This window comes from Phalangium opilio, unplaced genomic scaffold, assembly GCF_054372755.1.
Source record: "Phalangium opilio isolate 3A_F unplaced genomic scaffold, DU_Popi_V2 ptg000002l_1, whole genome shotgun sequence".
Classification (NCBI taxonomy): Eukaryota; Metazoa; Arthropoda; class Arachnida; order Opiliones; family Phalangiidae; genus Phalangium; species Phalangium opilio.
In genome coordinates, this window is record NW_028324144.1 from 14,029,402 (window position 1) to 14,052,390 (window position 22,989).

The 22,989-nt window shown below is 37.1% G+C and overlaps 1 protein-coding gene and 1 long non-coding RNA gene across 2 annotated transcripts; one reads left to right on the top strand and one right to left on the bottom strand.

Moving 5' to 3' along the window:
* Window positions 1-6,562: 6,562 nt before the first annotated feature.
* Window positions 6,563-10,232, top strand: LOC149720101 (uncharacterized). The gene is made up of 6 exons (XM_089864235.1): window positions 6,563-7,287; window positions 7,537-7,771; window positions 7,862-8,068; window positions 8,213-9,345; window positions 9,421-9,724; window positions 10,215-10,232. Exons 1-6 carry the CDS (start codon window positions 6,563-6,565, stop codon window positions 10,230-10,232), a joined length of 2,622 nt encoding a protein of 873 aa, XP_089720361.1.
* Window positions 10,233-17,025: 6,793 nt separating this feature from the next.
* On the bottom strand, window positions 17,026-17,773 carry LOC149720102 (uncharacterized). Its single transcript, XR_016381408.1, has 3 exons — window positions 17,641-17,773; window positions 17,281-17,581; window positions 17,026-17,184 (listed from the first exon to the last, which is right to left on the bottom strand). It is a non-coding gene; the product is annotated as an uncharacterized LOC149720102 (long non-coding RNA).
* Window positions 17,774-22,989: the final 5,216 nt, after the last annotated feature.

Here is a 22,989-nt window from a genome sequence, read left to right on the forward strand (position 1 = left end):
AACGTCGGAGATAGGTGACCAATAGACCATTCCAATAATGCAATAAGAAAAGTAAACAGCACAGTGGAAGGGCCGCCATATTAGCCTAGCACCGCAAATGGTAGTGTGAGTCGTCTACAGTCCCACGCGTAGCGAACGCGAGCACCATCTAGCGTTGCCTCTTGGCGCTAGGGAACTCTCCTAATATGGCGGCCCGTCCCCTGTGAGTTGGTTTCTCGGCAAGTATTTAAGGGAATGGTCTACATGGAAATTTTACCAAAAATAAATTTCGTGCTCATTTTACCAATACTTTTTCTGCTGTATCTGATTTTAAAAGACGAAAGCTTTCCGTTAGTAGACAAAACAATGATTTTATATCTTGAAAAGGGTGAAAAAAATGGTCAGACAACCAAAAATAACTTCTAAATCATCGATAAACTTATACCAATTAATTGTTTATAATTTTTCAAAGTTTCAAAAGTTTGCTCTCTAAGCATAATTCAAATTTTCGAGAAAGGCTGACTGTGTTTTTTTTAAAGGGGGTGCTTTTAGTTTGCCTTAGCTTAGCAACAGCGTGCATTTTTAATTGCCTAAAATAGGTTTTTATAAAAGTACAGTTTGCCTAAAATAGGTTTTTATAAAAGTACAGTATTTTTCCTCAACAATAAGAGATATTCTAATTTTGCGGGGCACTTATCTGTAAATAATTATTATGGAATTTATTTACACCATTAGAAAATCGACTTTTGAAACTGAAAAATAATATAAAATAAATTGGCCATATGTCTAATCAGCGCTACTAGCGGATGGTCTGAGAACTACTCCCATAGAGACTAGGTATATTTAAGAGGGTTTGCAGAATCATCGCCAGGTGGCTCGAACGCCGCGCCATCTGACGGAAATTCTGCAAACCCGCTTAAATATACCTAGACTCTATGGGAGTACTTTTCAGAGCATCCGCTAGTGGCGCTGATTAGACATATGGCCAATTGACAGTAGAATTTGGTGCAAATTTTATCAATGATTTTGATGTTATTTAACAAATATAAATTTAACAAAAAAATGGTTTCATGATCAGTTCATTCTCCCTTTAACAACCTTTAAACAGTTAGTCTTTTAATTTTAACGTGTGCATAATTGTTTGATAATTTTGCTTTAGACTAAGCAAATTTTTAATAATATATTAATTTTACTACAGGGTCAAAATCAACAAAGAATAATTTTTTATAAATGATAATTTTTTTTCATTTTCATAATTTTGTTGAACAAAAGTTTTATTTTACATTATTTGATTTTTTTTTTCATTATTATAATTTTTTCTAATTGTTTTTTTTCTTTTCATTAAAAAATATTTAATTTTAATTTTTAATTATTATAAAGTTCTTTTCCCCAATAAAACAACTATTGGAAAACAAAGGAGTAATTTATTTAAGTCATGAGGGTTAGGGTTGTGAAGTCACGGGGGGCCTTTTATAAAATTTCCCTCCAAGATGCATCTTTGAAACATTTGGGAAAAAGTGCAATAAAAATAAATAATGTCTTTTTTATGTAACTTTAACAAATAAATGCCTTCATATAATAACTACCTGTATCTGAGGGTGGTTAAACCTTATGCCATAGTTCACTTTTTATTCACGTCATTAATCAATAGCAATTTACGTCATAGTTTCATTTATGTGATAATTTTTATATATATGCAGTTATTTCAAGAATATTTGTTTAGAAAATACTGAATGGGTTAAATTTAAGGTTTTTTTTCTATCAGGACGATAAGCCAGGAGGGTGCTCTGACATTGCACCCTATTGTGTGTTTCATGTACTATGTTTGACGTATATTCACATCGTAAATTTCCATCTTATTTGGCTGTATGAAATTCTAAAAATAAAACCATATGATCCAAATCCTACAGCTATTCAATATTTAAGTTTAGTTCTATTCTTACAATTAAAATTACTTCCAATTTACACCTTGTCATAGCTGAAATCAATTGAACACAAGTTTAGACGCAGTAAAAAGAGTCACTTACCAATGATTATCATATTATTAGTATTGATCTAAATCTAGTGGAACAAGCATTTTAAAATGAAATGTCCAGTAAATATAAAAATAATTACTTGAATGTACAGTTGATGAAGGAAAATATGTTAATGTATGATGAAGTCTTCTGAATTGAATTTGAGTAAATAATCAATTATCAACCCTATTGCTGTTAACGTTGCAAAAGTGCAGCGTTAACTTAACATGTTCTGGAAAATAGGGACTTGGCAATTCGGGCTTAACTCCGCCCCCAGCGCCATTATGGTATGCTTTTTTAACAGAATGAAAGCTACATAAGCCCCTCCTCCTGGTATGTTTTTTAGCACTAGTGGAAGGTAGCCTGACGTTGCATGACGTAGTACTGCCAAGTCCCTATATGTTAACAAATGATCTTGTCACCCACTTTGGCTAGAATTTTAATAATTAAATGGAATACTGACAATATTCAAAACAATTTAGGAGGATAAGCAAACGCCAACGTGAATATAGCAAAAACGTAAACGGTTTACGTTGAAAATTCTGCGCAAATGTAAAAATGATCGTTGTCAAACTTACTGCCAACCACAGAGAGGCATAAGAGCCTATCTATTTAAGGTGGTTACCGCCACTAACTATCCTTTACTCAAAACGGGTAGTAATAAAATTATTTACTTCAAACTATGGATCTTGAAAGAACTTCAGTGCGAATAAACCGATAATACAGAGTTTAAGTTCGAATATGCTATCAACTGTTTGTTTGTACAATGAGAGCGTCACATGAAACATACTATACGGAGCAGAATATTGACCGAAGATGGTTAATAAAATAATGCCGTTTTAAATCTCCCACGGTGGGAGATTTAAAGGATCAACCTGCCATAGAGTATAAACACAAGCTTGGAGAAGATCGGTAGCAACTTCACCAGCTGAAATTTTCCATCAAGTAAGGAGGATGATGGGCCTGGACTACTGGAGGGGAAAACGTGCACAGGTGGTTGCGTGATCGAGTCGGCTATGGCTAAGTAGGCCCCAGCGAGTGCGACTGCTACAAATAAATTTTTGTCTCAATCAGGGTGGGAAATAAGGAATTGTTTTAAACTGGACATTGGGCCAGTGACCCCTCTGGCCTGGAATAAATAAACTGGTCCATGACCACTGACCAGGGCGCGTCGTCTGCTAAATTGAAGAAGTGGATAATTAAAATATATTAGCTAATGTCTGGACTGTGTAAACCCTTGAATTTTCTTAGTGGTCCTGTGGACCACTGACCCCCCTCCGATTCAATTTTTAAACTGGTCCAGGCAATTTTTAAACTGGTCATTTGCCCTGTGCCACCGCCTTATTTCCCACGCTGGTCTCAATGTTTTGGTCTACATTTGAGCTGAACTGAACTAGATGTGAAGTTCGTCCGATCACGGCACGCGTGCTTCTAATTCAGACAAAGACATTCACTTCACTCGTGAAAGGTTATAGGTAAGCCTAATTATATTTTTATGAGTTTTGGGTTTTCTTATTTTCAGCTGTGAAGTTTTGCTGAGCATTGTTTCAGTTGGCTTGGGTTTGACGCTTTTCTAAAAGCGGACTAAGCTGTACATTGCAATTCCTTAGTGTCTTTTTAAAGGTAAGAAAATTTTTCTTCCTTCATTGTTTGTATTTGTGTTTGTGTTAATGTGTGAGGGCCCTTTTTTCGTGGTCCAACAGAGAGACCTTTTTTCGTGGTTCAACAAAGAGACCTTTTTTCGTGGTACAACAGACCTTTTTTCGTGGTCCAACAGAGAAACCTTTTTTCGTGGTTCAACAGACCTTTTTTCGTGGTCCAACAGAGAAACTTTTTTTCGTGGTTCAACGGAGAGACCTTTTTTCGTGGTTCAACAGAGAGGGAGTCCTTTCTTGTTTTAAAAGAAGCCTTTCTGTCTCTGAAAGAGAACTAAAATGGTTTGGCAACGTGCTAAGAAACAAAAAAATCGCTTAAAATATTTAAAGCGAATTGCGTTGAAAGACCAAGCTCAGGCTAGGGTGAATAAGATTTTGGAAAACTCTGTATCAAACCGAGTTAGGTGTAAAAGGTACTATATAAAAAAAAAACAGCTCTCTCAGAGTAAAAAATCGAGTGATGGACGTAATCGCAAGTCTTTATTGCCAAGTTCAACAAAAATTAAAAAGGTTTTGCAGGCCCCTAAAATAGGTGGCACTTCGCGACAAAGAAAAGGTGGTGCGAACCCTGCCAACTATTATGTTAAAAAAATCTCCTTCAACAAAGGAATTTTTAAAACAAAAAATAAAAAGATGATTTCCGAAAGTTTCAAGCGGTTTCTGATCACGCGACTTACGGAACGGTTGATGACGACAAAAACTTCTGCTAATTCTTGTAAAAAGCAAAGTTCCAAATTTACATCCCAAAAACTCCAATTCCAGTTGCTATCTGGAAAAACATTCCACTTAAAAAGGCAAATATATTCGGCCTTCCAGGCAAGGCGCTCTTTACTTATTGAAGATTTCAAAAGTTTTGCCGAGAAGGTGCAAGAAATTGGATTGGTAGATAGTGACAATTTTATCAAAGTCATTGGGGGAAAAAGGCTTCACAATAGTCTCGAAGAAGCTTTTTATCACGAGACAACATATTTTACTTTGGGGAATGATGGCAGAATTTTAAAAAACGACGAGCACGAAACGCGCTATGGAAAAATTTTGCAGTTCGACGAAAATGGTCTTGTAATAAAGGTGCTACGAGAAAGCTCTGGTCGCGACGAAAAAGTTAATGAATTATGGGTTGATGAAAAAGGAAACTTTATTAGCCAGAAAAGACTGAATGGAAGCATTGAACGCTTGTTGCAAGTTAATGATTTAGGGGTTGTCACGAATCTATTCAATGCAGTAGAAAACGTGTCAGAGGAAAAAAATCCCAAAGCGAATATCGTAATTAACGAATCTGGGTTTATTGAAACCAAAGAAAAAGCTTCGTATTGGGAATGCAGCGACATTTGCAATGTTAGAGAGCGGGCTATTTTTAAAGTCATAGCTTTCATTAACCAGGCGACAAAGGCCACTGATAGCGTCTTAAATGAACTTTTTGGTTCTGATTTTGACGTTTGCTCCTTCAAAAATAAGTTTTGTCAGAAATCCATTGTCAAATTGCCATCGGACGATTCAGATTTTGAAGTTAAAGTCTTACCGTATCTTGGTCATTTCTACTATTGCTCTGAAAGCGAGGAATGCCAAAGCTACTTGAGGGCCTTCAGAGAACTGGCTCCGCATTACTCGGGTATTAGAACTATTTTGGGTAAAATCTACTCCGTTAGAGCGTTGCTTAACGCTTTATCAACATTGACCGATGAGATTGAGCATGGCGATTACGAATCTCTTCAAAATGTTTTACCCAAAATTAGTAAAGTTGTGGAGGCACGTGGATTAAAAATGGCAAATAGCGAAAACGAGGCGACAAAAGGCGGTGAGAACGATATAAGGCCTTGTCTCGATGAGAGTGAAATCTTGGCCTTCTACGCTAAACAATTTGCTAGAGCTGAGCGTGATACGAATGAATTTCACGACACATCTTGCGATTGTTGCGCTAGATTATTGAAAAACTCGGATTTAAGGACCGTTGAAAAACTAGCATGCACTTCAGTTTTTGACAACCACGCCTTTCTCATTTTAAGAGCTGGTTTACTGTTGAAAAATCCTGACTTTAGAGAAATGGACATGCTTTTATGCCCTTATTGTTCTAAAGAGTTGCAAAAGGGAAAGGTTCCAATTAGATGTTTCCTCAACGGCTTGGGGGTTGACGTCCCTCCGACCGAAGTCACGAGTTTGAACATGTTTGAAAAGGCCTTAATTCAGCTTGTGAAAGCATTTCACACTGTGGTCCGGTTAGGTACTAAAACTAATTCCAACATGCAGTTTGGCGCGGTGAAAGCTTTGAAAGGTAGAATCATATATTTGCCAATTCCAGTCCAAAAAAATTTGGATATGATACCGGCAGCACTGCCTAAAGATCACGAATTGCACGTCTTGGTTAATGGTTTGCCCACTAGTGACAAAAAGATTTGGCAAAAAATTGTTCGCCTTGATGCTTTGAAAAAGGCCGTCGCTAAACTGAAAACAATTAATCCCCTGTACAAAGACATTGATATTACTCAGATCAATGAGGATTATATTTATGGCACCGAAGAGATTAACGGAACTATTGAACACGAAAATTCATTAACTCCCGATGAATTATTGGCGAAAACGGATCCGCTGGCGCTGTTAAACAACCTCGACGAGGTCAATACAATCGGCTTCACTACAGTTGCAAAAAATCCGCAAGCGGAACCGCACCAAATCGATATCGATCTTATCAATGATGGTGTGATCGAATCTAATCTTTCGCCAGACGACCGTTATAAAATTTTAACTCAGCCGGAGGCACTGTTGCGAAAACTCTCAAAAGATGAAGTGAATGAGCTGTACGATCACTATACAATTCACCCAGTGAATGTTCAGCCGTCAAAAGATGTGTTGGGTTCTTACCAAATGAAGCGTGTCGAAGCCGAGCCTATCAGTAATTGGGACAAAAATCTAGAATACATGTCATTCGTGCACTTGTTCCCAATGGCTCGCTATGGCAAGCACGACGAAAGACCGTTTGGGAAAATGACGGAAACTGAATACCGACTTTCTCGTCTTTTGAACGCGAATCCAATGTTTAGACGAGATTATGCGTTCATGTTCCATTTATATCAAGAGGCCGAAATGAAGTCCATTAACAGTAGTTTGAATTACGTTCTGCGCGTGAAAAAACCCATGAACGTATCGGTCAATAATTTCGTGAATCAAGTTGATTCTCGAGATTCGGAGCTCGAGAGTAATTTAGCGTCTTTCATGGGCCACATTCGAGGTACCAAGGATTATTGGTACAAAGTTCTCAAATGTGTTTTGGCCATGATTAGGGAGTATGGCCCCCCTACTTGGCTTTTAACTTTCAATCCGGCCGAATACGATGACATTGAACTTCACGACCACCTACGGCGAGTGAATGCTGACGTGCCAGGGATCGAATCTATGTCGGTGGCTGAACTATTAAATTTAGATCCTCTTAGCGTCAGTTTACATTTTCACAACAAAGTGAAATCGCTCCTAAACAACTTTGTGCTATGTAAAGAAAATCCGGTTCTCGGACCGATAGCGCATCATTTTGTACGCGTCGAGTACCAATCTCGCGGCTTAGCCCATTATCATTGCTTGTTGTGGGCTGAGGAAGCTCCCGTAATTGGTTCCTGTTCGGCAATAGCTATTTTGGAGTACGTCCAAAAGTATGTCACTTGTTCAATCCCAAAAGCTGCTGAAAGCCCAGAACTTTACCGGCTAGTAAAAAAATTTCAAACACATAAATGTTGCAGCAGTTGCTACCGAAAGGTTAAGAGAGGAAATAAGGAGCTCAAAGTGTGTCGTTACGGTTTTCCTCGAACCGTAACAAACGTTGCGACATTGAACTCTGTTGAATCAGTTACGCGTCATCGTAAAATGAAACGAAGCCAAAAACGGCTGTATGATTTGCCCAGAAATGAGGGCGAAGTTTTTATCAATGACTACAATCCGGCATTACTTTTGGCGTTGAAAGCCAATATGGATTTGCAGTTTGTCGCTGATTCCTCGGAACAAGTGGCGATATACGTGACGTCGTACGTGACAAAGGGAGATCGGGCTGAAATGGATCAGTGTTTCGCAGAGTTGGCACACGAAAGTTTGTCTAAAAGACTGTTCGCTTATGGACTGAAATCTTTCACAAATAAATCGGTCGGTATTTACGAAGCCTTGGACATGATGTTGGGTCAGAAATTGTTTCAAAAGTCTGACAGCACCAAATTTATTAACACTAACGTGAAGGAAAACCGATCCAAAATTTTGAAATGTTACACGGATCTTGCGCGCTTGAGGGAAATTGATCCTGAAAGCGAAGACATTTGCCAAAAAGGGTTTGTGGACGATAAGTATCCCAACAGACCCCATAGCTTGGAAGATTTAAGCTTGCGCGAGTTCGGCCGGTTTTACGATTACGTCAAGTACTCGGAGGCAGCGAAAAAATCTGAAAATGTAATCGAGTTGAAAAATAATCTCGGTTTGATGAGAAAGAGGATTAAGCCCTACATAATAGAACATTACGTTCACGACCCAATAGAGGAACCAGAAAAGTACTGCCACGCTCTTCTAATTCTGTTCAAACCTTGGCGAAACGAGACTGAATTATTGGGCGAATTTGCAACCTTCGCTGAAGCTTTCAAAAGCTCATTATCAACGCTAAAACCCATGAGAGAATACCACGAGAAATTCTCGGTATCCAAAGAAGTTCTAAAGAAGCGCAAAGCCTCCGAAAAAGCTAAAGAGATTGCCGCGATTTCGGATGCAGAAAGCTATGACGATGAAAATGCCCTTCAAGGGAAAGAAATCGTCGTTGAAACAGAAAATGCGATGCATGATGTCGAAGCCGCTATGGAAATTGATTTCGAGGCCACGGCACTAGACCAAGTTGCGTTACTCAACAATGATCAAAAAAGGGTTTATGACAAAGTCATGGATCACTTCACTCAAGAGGGAGGGAAAATTGAGAATTTCTGCCACTTTGTATCTGGTCCGGGCGGCACTGGAAAGTCCTTTCTTATTGCTACTATCGCCAACGCCGTTAGACGTCACTTTAAAAATGCCGGTAGCGTCGCGATAGCCGCTCCCACGGGCTTGGCAGCCCTAAATATCAACGGCGTTACGTTGCACAGATTACTTATGTTGCCAGTAGAACATGGGCGTACCGCGGAATACCATTCCCTCAATTCCGAAAACATTTCCATTATGAAACAAACTCTGGGAAATTTGAAACTCTTGATTGTCGATGAGATTTCTATGGTGTCTTCGGTACTACTAACTTACGTTCATTTGAGGCTAAATGAATTTTGGGAAATGAACAAGCCTTTCGGCGGTGTCGTTTCCGTTCTTGTTTTTGGAGATTTCTTCCAATTGCCGCCTGTACAGGGTAATCCCGCGTTTTTAAAAGTCACTTCCCAGGAAGCGAGACTAAGATTTAATAGCATTGGAGGCACCGATCTTTGGAAGTATTTCCAATACGATGAACTAACGCAAAACGTACGACAAGCCGACGACCGAGTTTATGGCGAAATACTTAACCGAATTAGAGTCGGAACTGTTACAAAAGATGACGTTTCAACCTTAGAAAGTAGACTAGTTCCGGGAGGGAACAAAATTGAGGTGGCTATGAATCTTTACGTTAAGCTGGTTAAAGAAGGATTTCATCCAATCTGTTTGATGCCGAAATTGGCCATGTGCGATAAATTCAACATAAAAATGCTCGAAGAAAGCCGGCAGAAAGTTGAATGCGTTGAATGCGAAGACAAACTCGTTGATTACGACAAAAAAATTACCAAAAACATTGTCAGGAGACTGAAAATGTTAGACAATGAGCCGTCAAAAACTGGAGGTCTAGAGAGCAAGCTGTATCTCTGCGTTGGAGCTCGAGTAATGGTTAGGAGAAACATCAATTTCGAAGAAGGTGTTATTAACGGCACCATGGCCATTATAACGGGATTCCAAAAGAACGACAGTGGGAACATCACTGGTATCCGTATCAGAGTAGATCGGGAACCAAGCGACGAGAACAATAAGCCCGACTTTTTAGTCGAGAAAATGAGCGTCAAGTTCTTGCTAATGACCAATTTATACGTCAAACGAACGCAATTTCCGGTAATCTTGGCATACGCCATTACTATACACAAAAGCCAGGGAATGAGTTTAAAATGCGCAATTATGGATTTGGGATCAAATTTATTTGGAACTGGCATGGCATACGTCGCTTTATCGCGAGTGACTTCCTTGGCCGGTCTCCATCTCTTGCAATTAGACCCAAATAAAATTACGGCAGATGGACGAGCCATTGCGGAGTATAACAGGCTGCGTCAAAAACACAGACCTGATCTTCCACTTATTGAAATAGTCGGGTCGGAAGGAAAGAGAGGTACAAAAAGGCCAACGTCGAAGAGTATTTTAGAAGGTGAAGGAGAACGATCTGATGAAACGGCAAAAGAAAGACCAAATAAAAAGATTAGACTAGGTCTTCAGAGTGTAGACATTTTTCCCTTGAAAGGATTTGAAAATGGAGATGGAGTAACGTGCTACGCAAATAGCGTTTTGCAATTGCTGTTACTGATTCCGGAATTAAGGAACATTATTAAAGGGCACAAAGGATCATTGAGCGATAAGCCTATTTTGACTTGCCTCCGTAACACTATTGAGCATGTTGAAAATTCCAATACGAGCTCCTGCGACGATGGTTTCATTTTGCGAACGGCTGTTGGCATGCCTTTTACCCACAACGAACAGCAAGATGCTAGTGAATTCTTATGGGTTCTCTTGCCAAGACTTTGCGAAGAAATGGAAACTTCTGACTCTAACGCTCTGCGGGAACTATTATGGACAAAGTCGCAAAACGTTACCAAATGCCCCAGCTGTCACGTGGAAAAAAGTTCTGGAAACATTATCCAAAGCTGCATCTTCACTCTTCCTTTGCCAAACCTCGCTAAAATTGATTGGAAACTACTAGTCGAAAGGATGAGACCAACAATGATGGCATGCGGGACTTGTAAACGCAGAGAAATTGATGAACGTGATGTATTGATTTCAGCCGGTAAGTACGTATTTCTGTGGTTTCCAAGAGATACTGTAGTAAATGGTCACCCAATTAAGATTTTAACCAAAATATCCGGATTCGAAAATCAGAAAGTGGTTTTAAACCACAGCGTTTACAAAACTAGGGGCGTGATCATTCATAAAGGTTCTTCTTTAAACCAAGGTCACTATCTAAACTTTATTCGAAAAGATAACAGCTGGTACGAGGTTAGTGACACAACAATCACCAAGCGAGACAGATTCGTCAGTAACTTGACTGACGTCTCAATCATCCTTCTAGAGAAAGTCTCTCTTTTTTAAAGAGAACCCAGCAAAACTGGCGTTGTTCAGAGTGATCAATAAAAAGTGGTAAATTAAGGAAACATAGGAAATTTGCCCTTGAAATATACGCAGATATTGGTGTCGAATGTTACCGAGAATATAATGAAATTGCAGGGGAAAAACTTGGGAGAAATTGTGGGGAAAAAACTAGGAAGAAATTGTAGGGAAAAAACTAGGAAGAAATTGTAGGGAAAAAACTAGGAAGAAATTGTAGGGAAAAAACTAGGAAGAAATTGTAGGGAAAAAACTAGGAAGAAATTGTAGGGAAAAAACTAGGAAGAAATTGTAGGGAAAAAACTAGAAAGCAATTGTTGAAAAATGACGGAGATATAAAGGAAAATATAAATTATCTAGCAAATGCTCCATTCAAATATTAAGTAGGAACTTTATTATAATTTCATGGTTTCTGAGTTCAACAAAACTAATCAAAATCAAGTGTTATAACTTCACTATTGCGAGTTAAATTCCAGCAATTTTGAAATTCATCCAAGATATAGGAAATAGTTATAGTTATTTAGAAGTTATATACAAACCCCCAAGAAACTAATTCCCTGCCGTCTATTGCTATTGCTAAATATTCCCCACAAACGAAGAACGCTTAGGAATATTCCGATTCCAAAATGTAACTTTTCCGTTTTAATTTCAATTTATCATTAACATAGTTCGCAAAATCACCAGCGCCAATTAAATCTAGGAACATTAAATTATATAATGCTGCCAAACAAAACAAAGGGATCTAGCTCATAATTAAGCCATATCACTTGTGATCTCTCGCCATCCCTGATCCAATCGATTTTCTCTTACTGAAATATCCTCTAGTATACGGGTGAATTGGGGGGGGGGTATTTTTGCTTTGCCAGCGATGCAACGTGGATCACACTTATCTAAGGCCATACTTACTTCCGTTAAAAAGATACTATGGCCATAATCTTCCAAGCAAGCGCCTAGACAATCCTCTTTAGGCTCTTTCCCTCTGACCGCTTCAATCTCCTTTCCCTCTCTCTTGAGGCTGATTTAGCACCGTTAAAAGTATCATAGACATCGTCTTCAAGCTCTTCTACTCATGATGCCTTTCTCAAAAATTCTCATTGATATATGTATAGAGTGTACACAACAAATAAAAAATTTTATTCTAAATTTCAAATACTGTCATTTTTACACTAACTTCATATATAAAGTACAACATTATATACTTATCGAAAACTATGTTATTGGATATGAGTTCATATAATTAACGATACTTAAGTACTTCTTTAAGCTATTAGAAATAGATCAACCCCAAACGTACGTCAGTACAAAAAAACATGAAATTATTCAAATTTTAATTACAATAAGACTGAAGGGACAGATATTATAAAAAAACGTCTTGGTTTGGACCAAGGCCGAAAAAACAAACGATATGTCTGAGGTTTATCAATTGACTGAAGTTTCAGATATTGCAATTTCTTTTTAAATTATTTTTATTCCTTTAATCCTTAATCAATATTTGATTCAATCAACTGATTTTTACTGTTAATCGATCTATTCCCTCTAAATTAATTTAAAAAATTACATATCTACGCTTTTTCAAGAATAATTCCATTTTCCGAAAACATTTTATCATGAAATTAATTATTTTGAAGGGATTTCGTGGCGATGCTCACTAACTTCTAAGCACCTTGACGGACACAGTTTTAATTCTTTCTGGCTTGACAATTTTTCAAGTTTGCACCAAAAAATTTTAAATCTGTTGTAAGTTGCTGAGAAGACTGATGTTCAAGAAATTATGATAAAGAATTTAATTTATAAACTAATGTCGTCTACTTAAGACAAAGCAACAACCTTGGTCCTGTGTGGTTTCTTTTAATAGGTAGCTCTCCTTTTATCAAGGCTTTTATGCACTGGAAAAATATGATATCGGTATAAATATAGCCAAAGGAAAGGGTAAAGATTACATAAAAAGAAATACTTCTCAGCGGAAATAAAATGCTTGAACACATCATTCCTTACCACTTGTGCCAAGGACCGATTATACAGAAATTACATAAGGAGAAACTAAAACACAGGGGGCGATGCCGCCATTGGGGTCTTCTCCCTCTCGCCTAGAAGCACCGCTATAGGCATTGCGAGTTGACTAGCCTCCCGCCTGTAGTGAATTTTGGCACCTTCTGGCGATGGCCCTTGGTGCAAGGAAGAATACCCCAATGGTCGCCTCGCCCCTGTGTTTTCCGAAATGGTCCTACGCCTGATAAAATGATAACGCGTAATACGTAACCGGTGTACAAGTAGCGCCAACAATGTAGTTAGGCGTGATGACGTTCCAAATCTAGATTGAGTTATGGTCAAGAAGCTTTGAACTTCGGAGAGGGAAACTACAGTGCAACCTGTCCTTCATAGTCGCGACAAAAAAAATGTAACATTTCGATATTCGAAGTTAAATGTATAAATTCGTGTCCCCAATATATGCATCCACTATTATATATTTACATTTTCCTTTCGAGTTCTATCAAATATCGCTTGCTCTTTTTAGACACTTATATTCAATATTCATCACCCAACACGTACTCTCTTTAAAATAATTAATTTCATGATAAAATGTTTTCGGAAAATGGAATTATTCTTGAAAAAGCGTAGATATGTAATTTTTTAAATTAATTTAGAGGGAATAGATCGATTAACAGTAAAAATCAGTTGATTGAATCAAATATTGATTAAGGATTAAAGGAATAAAAATAATTTAAAAAGAAATTGCAATATCTGAAACTTCAGTCAATTGATAAACCTCAGACATATCGTTTGTTTTTTCGGCCTTGGTCCAAACCAAGACGTTTTTTTATAATAAACTGATGGTTTTAGGTTCATTTACGAAGGACATAAAGTGCGCTCTAGTGAAATTTCAAAATTATCCACTAAGTCTGATTTTTTCAACGTAAGTGAAAGAAAAATTAGACCAAACGTCTACAGATGCAAAAATATTTAAATAAACATTTATTCTTGCTTTAGGATGCAAATGTTATCATGATTCCCTGGGTACGCTCATCTTTCGATGGCAAACAGGGGTATTTCAGCCCAGCTCCGGTCTTCGCAACGGCCAGGACGATTATCGTGTCCGCCGCCCCGAAGAAAGTCACGTCAACGTCTCTGTCCTTTTTAAATATGGACACGCCAGTAAACTTTACAATTGCAATCAACTCAATATCCAATTCACTGAATTACAATCTTGATGAACTTAGGTGGCGATTTTAATAGTCTTTACCTTGGTTCTTCTGTCACTTTTGCTCGTCATTCACTCCATCGTAACCAACAAATACAAATCGCTGCCCACCAACGAAGTTGTCAAGAAAATGTCCCAAGAAACCCTGGAAAGTTTTTGGGAGAACTCGTCGCTCTTGTGCGCCGAACGTAAGCAATTAAGTGTTCGCTACTAACTGAAAAGAATGCCCCATATAATGGACCAGATCGTAGCGCGAGCCAGTATCATATGGGTAATCCAATTAGGAGAGATTGGTTTCCCATAACAAAAATGACCCCGCTTTAATCAGACATAATTCTGTTCCGTATAGCGATTCCCTCCATTTTGCCCCACATTACTTGTCGTCTGCTCGCTGCGTCGTGGCTGATCGGAGTGGCTTTCATTCTGTTTTTCTTGGGCTGTTTCTTGCGGACGGAGTTCACGACAGAAAGGTACATTAGCATCGATACCCTCTCGGACTTGATGAAATCGGGAATTCCACCTATGATGTTAAAAGCCTATATGAAATATTTGGTAAACAGTTTATGCTGTGACAAATCCTCCATCCCTCTGACGTCTTTGTTATGATTCTATAGGCAACCCAGGACCCTGTAGTTAAGAAATGGCTAAACTAGCAAGATCAGGAGAATATTTTCGGTAGTGTTTCGGATTTGTTCACACTTGATGGATATCTTCCGATTCTTTTGGGGGAAAAAGCTCTAATCGCGGAGGACATTAGGTAGACATGGATAATGGGAGAGGTCCAGAAAAATGATCCCGAGAGTAAAAGGTTCTTGGTAGAAAACGGAGGTCTTTACTTTTCGCAGCACGAAATTACATTCGACTACTTGCACTACATTTTCAACACCTCTTGGTTGAGAAGCTCACCGCAAATGAACGAAAACCTCCAACTGAGGTCGGCACTAACTTTTTACAGAAAATTTATTAAAGTGCTTGACGAATACTTTTATGAGAGTCTGGTACCGATTTTTGAAACTCAAGTTTTCAAGTATCTGGATTTTGAGAAGTATTACATAATGGAACAAGTCAAGTGGAAGAAACCGTTGAAAAGCACGACTGATTTGGACTTGAGTAGCGTCAGCGTTCCTTTCTACTTTCTTTTCACTCTGTTGTCAGGAACTGTAGTCGCTGTAATAACCGAAATATTCTTGAACCACTTTGCTTAACAGCTGATAATTTATTATACGTCACGACACAACTGACTTTTGTGAGAAATATAAAAATGGTTTGTGTTTTGATATGTAAAACACGAGTAACAACATTTTAAATCTAACCTAGCTTGTAAGTGGTAAAAATGTACTTACGCTATCATAATGATAAAAAACATTAACATTAAGATTCAGGCTCGCATCAATAAAAACTGACAAATATATACGAGTGAAGATTTCAGTAATTTAATTAATCGATTTAAGTGCAAAGATTAAAATGTACCAAAGAGTTAAACGAATTAAATAAAGCCTGTCAATGTTGAAATTTAAATTGGGTTTTGGTTAAAATTTTATAATTTTGATTTATTTTGTTTTCTTTACTCTAAAAATGATAATTTTCTAACTTTCTAACGTTTAAGTAACACTTTGGTACCTTACGAATCCCTTTAAATAATTTTGATACAAAATAGAACTTTTAAAGAAATTTTGAATTTTACCTTCATTTTGCCATAAATCAACCAAAATCTCTAAGCTATTTCTAACCATGGGTTTTACCATGGAAGAACTACGCGAGATGAAACGGCGACGAAGATAGCGGAGCCTCTACCTGAAATGAAGCGAGTGACGTAGGAGAGCTCTCCAAGATAGCAGTAGCTCATGACTTTACACTAAATTCTTTGAATGAACAAGGTGATAGAGACAGGAGGAAAAGAATTCACTGTGAGCGATTTTGAAGGCTATAGCGATGACAAGGAACAAGGTCCATCCAGACAAAATAAAGAGAAGGGGTTGCCTAAATCACGAAAAAGATCGAACTCTGATGAGAGCGAGAGTTTGAGAGCACCCCAATCTCTCAAAAAACGAAACCCTCATGAAATTTTCTTGAACAAGATGGCCGAATTAAATAGGTCAGAATCATTGGTTGCACTGGTTGAAGTAGAGATGTGAGACTGTAATTTACTGGTCATTTACCAAAAACCGCGGTAAATTACCGATTTTCAAATACCGTATTTTTACCGGTAAATTACTGTCTTTTTCGGATACGGTATTTTTACCTCTCTAGGCTGTAGCAATAAAAAATGTGGTGTTTTAATTTAAAAAATATGTCCTTTTTTGTTTCTCAACGCAATTACTAATTGCTGAATAAAGAGAACTGAAAACATCAGAAGATGATAGTGCAGTGTTTGGAGATTTTGTGGCCACTATGATGAAAAAAAAGTTCCAACAAACTTGGTAAATGATTGCCAAATAGAAGTAATGAAACTCATCAACTCGTTTGCTAAAGGGAACCCCATCAGCGTGGAGACCCATACTTATTTTTAATATTATAAATTATTTTCATTTTATATTACTACATTTTAAATAATATTTATACATAATATATTGTTTTGAAATAAAGATTTTCTTAAATGAGCTTCAAAAGAAAGATTTTTTTCTCACTCCTTTCATCTCCCACTGCCAATTTACTTGTCCCACCGGAGTAGAAAAGTAATTCGCAAAAGTTTTTCAAATATGATTAGCTTCATATTTAAAATTTTTAGACGCTGTTGGTTCTAAATTGCGAAGTCCAAAAGCTGGGTTTTCCTCCAAATTTTTAATCCATTTTCCTTCCTTGAGAGTACCGTCCTTACTAACTGAGTCAGCAAAGTCAGCTGGGCAATAGTATTTTTCTTCATCTTCCATGTGTTTTTCTTCTTCCATTAAATAATTATGGAGTACCACGCACGCTTTCACTATTTTATCAGCAGTTTCTGGTTTAAACATTATTGGTTTTCTAAACACTCGCCAGCAGCCCAAATGCGTTTTCACTGCATCTTCTGGCAAACGGGAAAAAAATGTCATTGAAACCTGTTTTCAAATGAGAATGCCAAGCGCAAAATAGTCTTGCCATCAGGAGAATTATGAAATGTCACCTTGCTCTGCTTAAACGATAATTGAATATTCGGTGAGAGTTCTCAAGATCATCGGCTGCAAAAGGTCTCATAAAATTTTTAAGAAGCTGGAATCTCCCAAGAGGACATGGGGCACAGTTAAAGAGGTTTTTGGGAGCTTTTTAGGGGCTGGAAATTCAGCTGTTTCATTTTGGACTGCTTGTCCAAAGGAGGAACTTTTTAAGAGTCCCCCATCTGAATGCAAACCAAATCCCCCAACATCGACAACTATAAAACGGTAATTCGCATCGACGGTAGCCATTAACACGATGGAGTTGAAGCCCTGAAATTAGTAACGATTTGCTTTTAAAAGTATGTTGTTACATCACTCACAATACCCACCTTGTAGTTGTGATATAAGGTCCCAGAATTAGAGGGTTGCTGGATCATCACATGTTTTCCGTCAACTGCTCCTGTACAATTTGGGAAATTTCATTTGTTACAGAAACCTTTCTCAATCTCTACAAAGTCCGAACACGAAGGTTTCTGAAAATAAAATACACATGAGAAACCATTGCTAGATTTGGAGAAAACGTATACCTTTAGAAATAATGGTTGTAAAACCTCCCATAATACCGCACTTGTTTCTTGAATAATTTTATGAGTGGTAGTTTTCCCAACTCGAAACTGGTAGGATATTGAAGCTAAACTATTTCCTGTTGCCAAAAATCTGTACGATATAATAAAAATTATTCCTTGTTCCTGGTATCAATGGTCTATAACGTGATCTTATCTCAATGTTAAGGCGAGTCGTAATCCAGGTTTAATGGGTTCTCGAGAAACAGGATACTTCTTCAGTTTATCCTTCACTAAATCTAGCAATTTGTCAAATTTTTCAGGGCTCATTCTAGTGAAATTAGAAAACTTGTCGTGGTCGTACTTTCTCATTTTTTGCATCTAAATAAATATGGACCTGTCATTTCAACACTTCGAGAATCTATTAAGCCTACAGTTCTACTCTAGTCTGTCTGTACAGTAAAGCAAAGGCTTAACAAAAATCACTTACTAGAGTTCCATAATCTCCTTCATTCTTTCTGTCACGCCATATAGGGTGGACCCACCAGCGTTTCTTTCGGTACATCCTTTTTCCGGTCCCATAATTTTGCATATAATATAACTACATTGTTAAAATCTTTTTACGAATTATCAAGCGACGACGTCGACTCTTTATCACCGCCATTGCAAGTTTGCTTTGCTACAACCTTTGACTCCCAAATTAGATGGCGCCGCTCACGTTTATCGCGCACATGAAAACGGTTGGCAAAAAAGTATCGCTAGCGCAAGCGATAGCGAGAAAAAGAAAATTTCTTGGCGAGAAAAAATTCGCGCGGTCCGCTTCTCGCTAAAAAATACCCTCAACACGCGCCTTTGAAAACCCCCCTTTAGGAAGGGAGGAGGAATCTAAAGGGGGTATTCAAGTTTTTGGACGACAGGTTTTTCAACACTAGGGGCTGTTCCATCTCGCGTAGTTCTTCCATGGTTTTACGTAGCCACGTGGTCTCTACCTTTCCCTTATGGTTGACTCCTTAACAATAATAACAATCAGCCCTCCTTTACAAAATTGCACGGGGAAAAATATTAAAACCCCTCCTTCATGGAAATAGCGAAGAGGCAAAAATATTTGGTTCAGTTTAAAGTAGGAGCTCTCTCGTGAAACTTCAAAATAACTTAATAGCGACTCCAAATTTTAAGAGACTCTGAAAACTGTAAACTCATTTAAAATTTATTTTGATTCTTATTAAAACGTTAAGTTTAAGTTTAAACCTCTTGGCTTCAAATTAATCCTTATCTACATAACTGATAGCTACCGGAATCATCATCTAACGTCCTTTAGAAGAATTTTTTCAGTCGGTTCTTCAATTAAGCTCTCCCACCTTCTAAAACATTTCCACTAAATTATTACAGTCAACATTATTTTGCATAATCAATATATCGCCAACAACTTCCACTTGGTTTGGAAACCATAAAATTTACTATAGGGTTGTAACGATTAATCTTATTGTTTAATTGACCCTCAATTTGCGAACTATTAATTTTTACACAAGAATGAAAACGAAATTAATTCCGAAATAATGTTGGGTAATTTCGGTGAAAATTCAGGATTGACAAAGGCTACAAACAGAGTTCCTAAAAAATATTCGAATATAAAATCCCTAAACATTATACAATGACCTATTTATCATCATTCTCGATGTAAGTCTCAGATCGAATTATTTTTCTCGATAGGAAATGAACAATATAATTATTTTTTCTTGTCAGGAAGCCTGGAAGACTGAGAACATCGTGTCAGTTTTCAATATAATGAACAATTATTTGAAACGATCCCTTAAAATGAAGTATGTTTCGTAGTTGGCCTAGTCTTGGAATTCGATTCGAGTAACTTAGTCAAACGAGGACGAGTACGCGAATATTCGTCGATAAATACTTACATATTTCCATCCGGAGAAAGGACGTTTGTTCTAACGAGTAGACATTCATCTGTGGCTTGATGACACTCAATCAAAATGTACGAGTGCGGCTTTTCAGTAGCAATGGCGTCGGAGAAACTTGCCTACTTAAAAATTTTATTGGCGACGAATCCCTGGGCATTTAAATATTAAAATATAGACGCAATTTAGGCTAATCAATCTAAACTCTGCGCATTTAAAATTATGCTGGTATTATAGTGGTGACTCCCCTTAATAAACATATCAGCTATTTCTTTGCTGTTACCACATTCTGAAGCTACATCGTCCAACACCAGGTTTGATTTCTATTCCAAAATTCTTCGTTATTCGGAGGTAACTCTTCTATAAATTCTATTTCGGGGATTTCCCTTTTCAAATTATCAAATTTATTTTGGTAGATTGAATAGCAATAAACAATCCGATCTGGTTTTGGACTAATCATGCATTTTCTATACCTTAATAAGTTAAAAAAACCACGATGATTTACCACACATGCTAGAGCCCGCGCATAGCATCTGAAAGGGCGCTACAAATTTTATTCGACACGCCATGGTTAATAAATGTAAATAAAATGACACAAGAAATTCAATAATTGAATATTTTATTGCTCAATTCCAATTTGGTATATTTCGAGTAACATTTTTTCCACCTTACTTCAGCCACACAATATTCTTGTAACTCTAACATGGCATAACAAACGTTATCATCTTCTTTCATAAACTCTGGCTGAAAATAAGATTGATTGGGAATTTTTCCACAATAATAAAAATTGTTTTTGTTTAAGAAGATATATGGGAAAAACTGCTTGCAGGTTGAACCCAACTGAAATGTCTCCGAAAAAGCCCTTAATGATATAGCCAGAAAGAAAAAACTGCATATAAATTTCAAATTTTGGTTCTTAACAAACATTGCTAGCAGTTTTAGGCCTACTCTATCGAAGATAATTTCTATTTTACCAAAATTATGAATTAACCATTGTAAAATGAAAAACCCGTCATAAGCTCTCATGTCATGAGCAACAATAGTGACATTTTCAAATCTAGGCTTGGTTACTTTACGTCCTTTGTTGTCTCTATTAAACACAAATCTTTCATGTACTTGCATAAATTTATCTGCGCAGTCTCTCCTATAAAATTTTATAATCGTTGACATTTTTCTCTATTTACATAGCAGAAACTAGAAGTCTAGGGATATACACTCGGTATCGAAATAGCAATAAGTTGTTTCCTTATACTTTTTAGTAAGGGATTGGACATAACATAGCCTAGGTGGTTGTTCAAGTTGACATTTTGGGCATACTTTGCTACATTTGTGATATTTTTATCTCCTCGCTGGCAATTTTGTATCTTTTCACTTTCCCAGAAATTATTGGTTCTATGTATTTGTGAGCATTCGGGACCTTTAAAATACCTGTTACAATCTGGGCATTTTGTAGGTGCATTATATCATTTATGATTTGTGGCCCTAAATGCGTTATTAAATGCGCTGCTAAATTTTTAATAACATGCATATGTGTACATACAAGAAGAAGAAAAAATTTTCCGCGTAAATTTCACCTTCATAAATTTTCTTAAACACTATAATTTGGTACTCGTGTTCTAAGATATTTTGAAAAGCTGAAATCTGTTCAATCCTTACGGATCCTACGGATAAGTTAGCTTCTTAGTAGAGTTTTAGGGCCTCTTCCCTCTGTAGTGGTCTGTCAGATGCCTGCATTCAGTTATTACCTTTACCTATTTATTTACAATCAATAGGTAATCTCGTTCATCCATGTCTTTGAAATCCATTGCCGCGAGAGCTTTAGTACTAATATTGCGGTAAAAACTCGTGCAGTAGTGCATCTACACGACATGATGGAAGTAATTTGGGGACGTTCAGAAATGTTTCTGTAGTAATTGCATAAAAAAACCTTTGCATAATAAGTATAGTGAGGAATTCTGTACGGGTAATACCGGGTGGCATACTAAAAGCAATCGTAGATCTTTTACATTTAGAGACAGAGAAGAGGTAACTCATTCTAACGTAGCTATTGCATCTTTTTTACATTAAATATTTCTATTAATTTTTTGAATCGGACCGGAAAATTAACTTAGGTAGGACACGGTGTTTTGTACATTTTTAATAATCCTATTGTAAATCTGAATGGTACAAGTACGAAAATAAATAATAAGTATTGCAAATTGTAATATAATAAACTTGAATTCTCAGTCAGATACATTGTATTCATTTCTAGAGAAAAGGTATAACATCTTGCATTCCTAGCGAAAGGGTTTTACATCTTGCATTCTTGAGGCCCTATGCGTTACTAAATGTTACTGGCTGCTAAACGTTTAATAACATGCATATGTGTACCTACAAGTAGAAGAAAAAAATTTCCCGCGTAAATTTCACCTTCATAAATTTTCTTAAAATTCTTTTCAGCGCTAAACACAAGAATTTGGTACTCGGGTTCTAAGATATTTTGAAAAGCTGAAATGTGTTCAATACTAACGGGTCCTACGGGTAAGTTTGCTTCATAGTAAAGTTTTAGGGCTTCTTCCCTTTGTAGTCGTCTGTCAGATGCTTGTATTCTACGGTATCGGTTATAGTCGAAACCAGATCTGTCTTGTTTTTGTTGTTTTAAACACTATGCTGCGACCTGCAATCGTTTAAAATTGGTAAAAAAAGTCCTTCCGTTTTTCATGTAATGTTCTAGTGATAACATCGATCTATTTCTGAAATCTGAACGATTTTGTACCGGGTATTGGAATATCAGTTTTCAAAAAAATTGCATCAATTCTAAAATTAATATACGATTTGATTGACTAACTTGGCTTATAGCAGCAAAAAACCTATCAGGTGTCAGTTCACTCAACGCCATAAATCTTAAATTTATGGAATTTTCCAGCTGATCACTTCTAACACAAAACCTTACTCTGTTGTAGTCTCTACCCGAGTTTATAGTCGCAATTATTGATTTAAATATGAGTTTCAATTTTTCAAATAGTTCCGTTACGCTTAATTTATCGAGGTTTTTAAAGACAATTTTGTAATCATAAGACGAACAATTAAATTTCCTAGACCAAGCTACATTTATTTTTAGTAATTCATAAAGGTTTTCCGGTCTAAAAATAGAAAGGTCAATTGGTTCATCTTCAGACATTTTACTGCTTCAATGTAACCTTCTTCAAAATGCACGATATTAGTTCCACGACTTCCGGTATATCAATGGCCTTCAAATACAGTTGTTTATCGCGCGATTGGC

Excerpts from the sequence above, each read along its gene's own strand:
- LOC149720101 (XM_089864235.1), top strand. The coding sequence starts at position 6,563 with ATGTCATTCGTGCACTTGTTCCCAATGGCTCGCTATGGCAAGCACGAC. Across the intron at positions 7,288-7,536 it reads ATTTTGGAGTACGTCCAAAA|AAATGAGGGCGAAGTTTTTA; the intron begins GTATGTCACTTG and ends TGATTTGCCCAG. Across the intron at positions 7,772-7,861 it reads AATCTTTCACAAATAAATCG|GAAAACCGATCCAAAATTTT; the intron begins GTCGGTATTTAC and ends ACTAACGTGAAG.